The following is a 9,262-nucleotide window of genomic DNA, read 5'->3' as shown; positions in this document are numbered from 1 at the left end:
TGAGCTAAATCCCCGGCCCAACTTTGATAATTTTGAGAACGGTGAGCAGTAACACTAGGTAACGTGGTAGGGGCGGTAGGACGTCTGGGATTTCTCCGGGTGACAGGAAGATGAAGGGTGGACCGAGGGATGCTAAGGATGCCTGCAGGCTGAAGACAGGCTTCCTTCTTTTCACTGTGAGTTGTGTTACGAGAAGGCCTGCCACTGCCTGGCTTCTAGAAGCGCAAGTGTTTGGGAGATGCTGCACGTGAGAAGAAGCCAGAGCTAAACATTTCAGTGTACTTCTGAGGGTAGCTGCTAGACATTAAAGGAAAAACCAAAACAGAACCCTAGTTAAAAAGGCGCCCGAGGACCGAGGTGACGCCGCGGGGTACTGAGTCTCCCGGCCGGAGGAGGGCGGGGCGGCCGTTCGCGGGCTGCAGGATTTCCGCAGGCGGGCGTCGTGTGGCCCGGAAGAGGCGGCTGGAGGTCGCCGGGAGCCGGGTCGTCCCGTCCCTGCGGCGCGGGAGGAGGAAGGATCGGGGCGCGATGGCAGCAGAGGGCCCGGCCACGCGCCCAATCCAGGTGGCCGAACATCCCAGGTGGGGACGGCAGCACCGCGCGTGGGCACCTCAGGGCCGGGCGGGGACCCGAGGCTGGCGGCTTCGCTGCCCCCTCAGGGCGCAGCTTGGTCCCCAGGACTCTCCGGGCACGGCCCTGCGCACCCCGCCTGCTCCCACGGAGACCGCTCGGCCGCGGGGTTTCTCCGCCTTTCTCGCCAGAGGCTTTGGATCGCGCTTTCCACCCGGCCTCAGTAAACACGCTAGCTCCACCTGGAGCTCCTCCTCCTCTGGATGCAGTTGGCACTGCTTTTGAGTCTCCTGGCTTTCCACAGAAAACAAACATACGAAAAGCTCTCTGGCTTTTACATCTTAAAAAAAGATCCAGAATCTCCAAACTGTCCCTCAGGGAATTAGTTTGTTGCTGATACCCAGCTACAGAATAACAGATAATTCAGTGGTGGCTTGTGCAGGATTTAAAAAAAATTACAACCACTCTAAAAAGTCTGCGCTGATTTATTGAGCCAAAATCTCACTGAATGTGGTCTTTCACTTGCTACAGTAGCCCAAGGCTTGCTGTGCTTGGCCTCTTTCCCACTTTCTTGTTTAAATTTTTTTTTTTAACCCCTCTAGTATCAAGTCTAAACTCTTTCTACTTCCTGGCTTATTACCATCATGTGTCAATTCACAGTATTGGACTTCAACTTGAAAGTGTTCTAGCAGGCTTAAGCCAACAAACAGTGTGTGTTTAGTTACTAGAGAGAAACAGTTTCTTGTTATAGAGACCAGTAGTGTTAGACTATTTCGGAATATCTTTGGAAATTTTCACATATTCTCTGGAGGTCCTTGCATAGTGCTAGGACCCTCACACTGTACTGTATATTCACATGAATTAGGACGCGTTATTAGGCATGCTTGAAATAAGATCACAAGGAATTTGTTATATGAAAATAAATCCAGCCCCTTGTAACAGTTTAGTCCTTTCAGGACGTAAAACATGAGCATTGAGAAATGTCAAGTGTTTCTATTTTATAGGATTTTATTTATAAAGATCAGTTTCTACTGCACAGTAGGGAGATGATGGTAACAAATACTGGTACATGCACTAAAAGTGAAAATTTTCCTTAGCATTCTTTCTCACCTTTTGTGATTTTTTTGAGTATATATTCATGCAACGAACGTCTAATGTAAATATTTATTGTTCTGTGCTAGCCACGGAACAGATCATACTAGTCGAATAAGCTCTGCTTTTTGTTTTTGTTTTTCATCTATGTGTGCGCCGAAATCATTAGCTCCAAAAGGTGTTTTACTTTTAGGAATCTTTTGAAGCCACATAGTGGTCAGGAGGGCTGCATTTTGTTAAATCCAGATAGTGCAGATCTGGATCGGTCACAGGTTGCAGTTCTCGGAGGCCCCTGGACATGAGCCTGTCTCCTTGAAGAACTCTTGGTCTTTCCTCAAAATGCAGATGGTAGCCAGCCACATCGCACATTTTAGTCAGATAATTTCTTTTTCTATTCTTTTATATAAAAAGAAAATAGAAATAGAAGTGCTAATATTTTCTTTTTGCATTCCACTCATGCTTGTTTCCAAGCCATAAGACTTCAAATTCCACTGTTCTAGCTTACTTTGTAGTGGTATCTCTTTCTTTGCTTTGGAATTAAGTTTTAAATTGTTGGATTATTATCTTTTGTAACAGCTTTATTGTAACACCCATTTAAAGTTTGGAATGAAGTGATAGTATTTTCAAAGTGTTGCACATCTATCACCATAATCAAATTTGGTCATTCCTGGAAGCAAGGATTACCCTGATAACAAAACCAGAGAAGGATCCAACCAAAAAAGAGAATTACAGGCCAATCTCCCTAATGAATATAGATGCAAAAATCCTCAGTAAGATTCTGTCAAACAGAATGCAGCAAATCATCAAGAAGGTTATGCACCATGACCAAGTAGGATTCATCCTAGGGATACAGGGATGGTTCAATGTACATAAATCAATACATGTAATACACTATATTAACAGAGCGAAGGACAAAAACCATATGATCTTTTCAGTGGATGCAGAAAAAGCATTTGACAAGGTCCAATACCCATTCATTCATGATAAAAATCCTTCAGAAAATTGGTATAGATGGTCTTTATCTCAACCTGATAAAAGCCATCTACAACAAACCATAATCAAATTTGGAAAATCTTCACTCTAGAAGAAACAAGCATTCTTTAGCTTTCACTCTGGTTTCCCTTTCCTGTTCTGACCCATAAGCAACTATTAATATACTTTCTGTCTCTATAGAGTTGGTCATGCTGGACATTTTGAATAAATGCTGTTAAAAAATCCCCACAACAACTAGAGCTCCAGACTCAGAAGTTTGTGCTGTGTGTGATTCTTGGGCCAGTTTCCCCTTTTAATGGTATGATCTTCGCAAGGACTCACTGATTCGTACTGAAATGCTCCTTGTACTTTCTGGTCATGGGTGCAGGGACTGCATTAAGACAATCTTGTCTGTGTCTAGCCCAGAGGTACAAGTACAGCTGCTACTTGCCAATTTTGGCATTACTTAATTATCAGAGGATTAGGTATGAAGTTTAGAAAAACCCCGTGTACTTCCATGCTCTCTAAAAGAAAAATCCTTTCCTTGTCCCCTTTTGTAGCCCCATACATTTGAGTTTCAAAGGTAGGTGAAGTCACTTAGTAAGCCTGTGTGCTGTGGAGTGGTTGGTTGTAAGAAGACAGGAACCGGAAACTCCCAAGGTAGCCTGGGATATGACGGAAAGTTTGGTGAATGAAAATTATTTCATTAAATCACATTTTAAGAGACACATTCTAATCGTGATGCTAATATTTCACTGTAGTTTGCAGTGCTTATAAAGGTAAATTAGTAAGGATTAAAATTCAAGAGAATTTGAATTTAATCAGTGCATTACATGGTTGTAATAGGCAGAACCAGCCCCATCTGGAAGCTAGAGAATTGGCCAAGCCAGAAAACTAGGATTTACCATAGCGACATCCCTCTTTCTCACATCTGATTGGTCATCAATCCCTGTGGCTTCCACATTTTAACTATCACCTTAATTTAATTTCACTCACCTCTATCTCTGCCACGAATGCCTATTAGATTTCCTCTTTCTACAACCCATCTTCCACGCTCTTCCCAGGGAGGCTTTGTTTTGTTTGTTTTTGTTTTTTGAGTGAGGTTTAGTTAGTCCACTGATGTCCAACACAGCAAAATATGTAGTTGGGCGTCACATAAGGACGGGAGCATGTTCTGAGGGCACTTTCCTCACACGAGTGTCAGAGAGTACTCACAAAGGCTGCTGGGACTTCATCGGGCAGGATAGTCTCAAGAGTGTGCTGTCACGTATCGGTTTGCTGCTGATTCAAACATTGTTACTTGGCACGAGACTGTGTATGTCCAGTGTCAGGACCCAATTCAGTGTGGATGCTGCATTTATTGTCTCCTTAATCCATTTTTAATTGCAGAAGGGTTCTGTCTGTGTGTTTCATGGCCAGTTTTATAGAATATCCCTCTGTTTGGGTTGTAGGGAAAAATCGTGAAAAACTTGGAAATGAACCAAAAGATCTCTGGTTATTTTCGAAAAAAAGCATATGCTGTCTTGAATACCTTTGCAGGTTATCTGCTTCCTGTGTTGACTTTGAGACCTTTACTGTACTCTGGCTGTTTCACAACTCTAGGTCACAGAAGACTGATACCAATGCAAGTGATTCTTGTCCATAGAACATTCTGGCAGAATGCAAATTTATTGTTACTTCTTGGGTAATAACTAGTTATTTATTTATTTATTTATTTATTTATTTATTTATTTTTGGAGACAAGGTCTTGCTATTTAGTTTAGTCTGAACTCATTATGTAACCCAGGCTGCCCTCAAACTCACAGAGCTCCTCCCAACTCAGCCTCCCAAGTGTTGGAAATATAGGCGTGTACCGCCACACCTGGCTTTTAGTATCTATTTTTAAATGCATGTCAACCATTCCATTTGACTATCTATGGGTAGTGCTTTGGACACTATCTGATTGGCTATCACATTTTATTATTTCTGTTGCTAAGGAAATAAAATCTTTAGCATACAGCTCCTTTTCTATCTGGTTTAGAGTCATGACTGTACTTTTAACAACTTCTCCTTTCAGAGAGTATGTTTCTTCGTGATTACATTCAGTGTATGCAGTTTGGGTAGAAATACGGAAAAGTGATTTTATTTTCTCAGTGTATCATATGAAGAGGCACATAATATCTATCTGCCCCATTACCAAAGCTGGTGAGCTGCACTGCTTGATACAGGAGGTGTCTGCCTGGTTTACCCATTGTAAAATTACTATTTTCCTTTCTGAAACTAAATATCTTTGGCGGTGAGGTGGAGCTCAGTAGTGGAGTGCTTTCGTCCTATGTGCGAGGCGCTGGACTCAAGCCACACCACGGGGGAAAATAGCTTGAAGGGTATTACTGGTTTTAGCATCCACTGACGATTCTTGCTTAAATCAGATATTACTGTGCTAGTTAGGCATTTGGGATGTCCTAGCACTTTTTATATTTACTGTACGGGAGTACCATGGTGGACTCAGATACTGATTTTATTCAGTGGGTTGTGATCTGCTACCACTATTATTTCGGCGCTCAGCTGTGCTGTTTGGGCAGTCAGTTCACTGTCCTGACTCTGTACGGCCCCACAAGATGGTCCGGGTTATACGCAGGACGCTTCTGCCCCAGCTCTGGAATCTGCTACTGAAGGATCTCTGCTTTGAAGATCTGGGGCCGGTCTTGCTCTTTGCTACTGGGAGGCTCACCATCCCCAGGCTGTCTCAGCGGGTAAAGCACTTTGCCTTTTTGTTTTAGCAAAATATTCTGGAAATCACTTGATAAGGATTTCTAGAAACTATATTTTCCTTTGTAGTTTCACCCCCTGTTTCATAAATAGGCCATGATTTATATAAGCATCGTCCTATGTAAGAGTGTTTAGGTTGTTTCTAGTATTTTGCAATTGGAAACAATTTTTTTAATCAGCGAGGTGTTTATTTTTTCATATGCAAACATTTATTTACTTGACAAAAATACAAAGTGATACTATCTTTTTTGGTTGTTGCTTGTTTTTTGAGACAGGGTCTCACTAGGTAGCTCAGGCTGGCCTTGAACTCAGAGCAGTCCTCCTGCCTCAGCCTCCTGAGTGCCAGGATTATAGGGGTGTGACACTTACGTCCAGTTACTGTACTGTTTTCATCAGGGTGGTATAACCCGGAGTGCAGGATTGTGATGCCTCCAGCCTTGCCCTTGTTGCCCAGGATTGCGTGTGCTATTCTAGGTCTCTTCTGGCTTCATATGCATTTTAGGATTGTTTTTTTCTAATTTTGCGAGGAGTGCTATTGCTATTTTGATTTGGAGTGCATAAAATGTGTATATCAGTTTTGGAAGTATGGCTGTGTTGACTCTGTTGGCCCTGACTATCCAGACACAAGGGATATTGCCATTTTCTGATTCCCTCTTGATATCTTGTATCAGAGTATAGTATCACTTTTTTGGTTATGTTAATTCCTAAGTATTTAATTTTCCTTGATGCTATTGTGAAAAGTATTGTTTCCCTAATTTTTTTCTTGGTGGGTTTATTATTGGTGTGTAGTCTTTGGTTTTTGTGTGTTGATTTTGTATCCTACTATGTTACTGAATTTGATTATTAATTCTAGAAAACAATTCTAATTCTTTAAAATTCTTATGTGTAGAAGATTGTGTCATCTGCAAATAATGCTAATTTGACTTCTTCCTTTCCTATAAATATCCCTTTTATTTCTTTGTCTTGCCTGATTGCTCTAATGTTTTAATAACTTATTGACCAGGAATGGTGGTAGTGGACAACTTTGTCTTGTCTTGAGTTTGGAAGGAAAGCTTTCAGCTCCTTTCCATTTAATATGATGCTGGCCATTGGGTTGTCATAAATGGCTTTTATCAGATTGAGATAAGGTCCTTGTATAATTGTTTTTCTTCAGGGTTTCTATCATAAATGGATGTTGGATTTTGTTAAAAGCTTTTTCTGCATCAACTGAAATGATCATGTAGTTTTTGTCCTTGCTTCTGTTTATGTGGTGTATTACATTTATGAATTTGTGTGTGTTGAACCATCCTTGCATCCCTGGGATGAAACCTACTTGGTCATGGTGTGTGATCTTTTTGATGATTTGTTACATTCTGTTTGTCAGTATCATGTTGAAGATTTTTGCATCTACGTTCATTAAAGAGATTGGCTTGTAGGGGCCAGGGATTTATTTATTTATTTATTTATTTTTAATAGGAGAAATATTAAATAACTTCACTTTATTTATGGAATGAAGCATTACACAGATTTTAAAATACATTGATTGTAAATTGCTAATAATGTACACAAATTTATATTATGTATTAAAATATGCAAAATGACATATACATACATAAAATGACATATAACTTAGACGCTTCCATGTATGTGGTTTATACATATATTTATTTAAATAACCTGAATATATATATATATATATATAAAAAAATAATTTTAACAACAATTTTATCTTAGTAATGGGATAATTTGCTCTTTTTTATTGTTTGGGTTTTAGTTTCTTCTATATCTATAAAGTTTTATAACTTATAGTGCTTTTACATTTTTGCTTTTAAAAATGATTATTTTAAAACAAATTGCAGATATTACTTGCTAAACATTAAAAAATTAGCCAGGGATTTAGCTCAGTGGTTTCACCACCTGCTGCACAAGTGCAAGGACCAGAGTTCAATCCCTGGTACCAAAAAAAAAAGTAAATGAAAAAATTAACATCATTTTATTGTGAATTTTAACAGAATATGTAGCTTTTAATTTTCTAATCTAGAAAATGAAAACTATTATAATATATCAGAGTAGATGGAATGAATGGATAGACTCAAGATTCACATTGAAAAGATCTATTACAGCCCTGAAGGGTCAGATTGATACATTTTTCTCTATTTTCAATTAATCTATTACTTACTAGTTGGTGGAGACAATATTTAGGAACAATATGAAATATAAGGAATATGAAATAAAGTAACAATATAAGGAGAAATATCAAAAATCTTGGGCTGGGGATTTAGCTCAGTGGTTCCGGCACCTGCCTTGCAAGCACAAGTCCAGAGTTCGATTCCCGGTACCAAAAAAAAAAGACAAACAAAAAATCTGGAAAAGGAAGTACAAATGAAATTTATATAACATAAAGATTAATTTTAAAAATTCAAAGAAGCAGAAAATGTTGTACTTTTTCCTCGAGTTGTGTGGATCTATTCTGGACTTGGTATATGAGAGATAAGCACTCTACCAATAAGCTACATTCCTACCACCAAATGACTTTATTTTGTAGGTCTATTCTGAGTTGTAAACTTCACCTGCAACTATACAGAGGGAGAACACGTGGGCCAAAGACAAAAAGGAGGAAATCAAAATGAACTGAGAGAAAAACAGTGAATAGGGACGTGGCTGATTTTCCATACTTACTGATAATTACCAATACAAAAAATAAACAATTTCCCTTGGAACAGTATTTCTGACACAGAAATAGCTTATGTGAATGGTAAGATATGAAGAAAGGAGGGTAACAAGAAAAAAAAAGTACATAAAGTCCGGGAAAGCCTTGTTATAAGGTGGACAATTCCCAGAATCACAGAATGACAAAGATAAAGTTCCCACTTTAATACACAGGCCATACCATAGCAACCTGAGAAAGGCTTTTAACTATAAACTACTTTAGCTATAAATTAACCCTCACATTAGATTTCCCCATGCCCAATTTAAAATAATTTTAAAATAATACTTGAAAGGATCAAATTGATCTACAAGTTATTTAGTTTCTATCCAGAAGAAAAATAACCAATATTTTTTAGGGAGCTATAACAAAAAGGAATACTCACCAATGCAATACTCATAAAATGCCATCCAATGGGAAATTGCTAGACTGAAGTGCAAGCACAAAAGTTCAACTTATGGCCTGAAGAATGTCAGACAATAGAGAACCAGAAGTTATAAGAGTGCAATAATTAACAGATATGACATATAAATAGGTAATATAATGCTCCATAAATTCAAAGCTACAGAAGAAAATATGAGCATAATGATGAAATTATAAGATGTAAATGAGAAATACAAGATACAACAGAAATTAAAATTTTACATGTTAGACACTGCAGAAGAAAAGACCAGTGAACCTGGAGATCTAAACTAAATCTTTCTCATAAGAACAAAGAGGAAATAGAGGCACAAAACTTTGGTGCCATAGGAAACAATATCAGGCAGACTAAAGAATAATTGGAGTTTGAGCACAAAGAATCAACAACTGGAATCTCATCTTATTAAAAAGCTTCTGCACTGCAAGAGAAACCACCAAGAGCTAAGAGACAACCTACAATGTGGGAAAAATTTTTTATCAGCTGTTCCTCAAAGGACTACTATCTTGGATATATAAAGAGCGTAAAAAAAATCAGACCCCCCTAAATATAAAGGCTCAATTCAAAAATGGGCATCTGAAATGAACAGACATTTCTCAGACAAAGAACATGTGAAAGCAAATTAACATATGAAAAAATGGTCAACAACACTGGTCATTCAAGAGATGCAGATGAAAACAACACTGAGATTCCACCTCACCACAGAAAGAATGGCTGCTATCAAGAAATCAACCAATAACAAATGTTGGCAGGGTCGTGAGGAGCAAGGAACCCTT

The 9,262-nt window shown here is 38.8% G+C and overlaps 1 protein-coding gene across 4 annotated transcripts in view; it reads left to right on the top strand.

The window, feature by feature from the left end:
* The first annotated feature begins 423 nt into the window (after positions 1-423).
* Galk2 (galactokinase 2) overlaps positions 424-9,262 on the top strand; it is a 105,264-nt gene continuing 96,425 nt past the window's right edge. For 3 of the 4 annotated variants that reach the window (XM_087180968.1, XM_004835432.3, XM_087180964.1), the window contains exon 1: positions 424-581. In XM_087180968.1, the coding sequence (XP_087037094.1) occupies positions 529-581 (53 nt within the window). In that variant the 5' untranslated portion in view covers positions 424-528. The remainder of the gene's footprint in view (positions 582-9,262) is intronic. The other variant, XM_087180969.1, reaches the window with a different exon arrangement.

The sequence above is a fragment of the Heterocephalus glaber genome, unplaced genomic scaffold (assembly GCF_053883595.1).
Source record: "Heterocephalus glaber isolate CG9 unplaced genomic scaffold, H.glaber_assembly_v1.0 deba00000122, whole genome shotgun sequence".
In the NCBI taxonomy this organism is placed as follows: domain Eukaryota; kingdom Metazoa; phylum Chordata; class Mammalia; order Rodentia; family Bathyergidae; genus Heterocephalus; species Heterocephalus glaber.
Note: the sequence above shows the minus strand (reverse complement) of the source record. Positions and strands in the feature narration are given on the sequence as shown.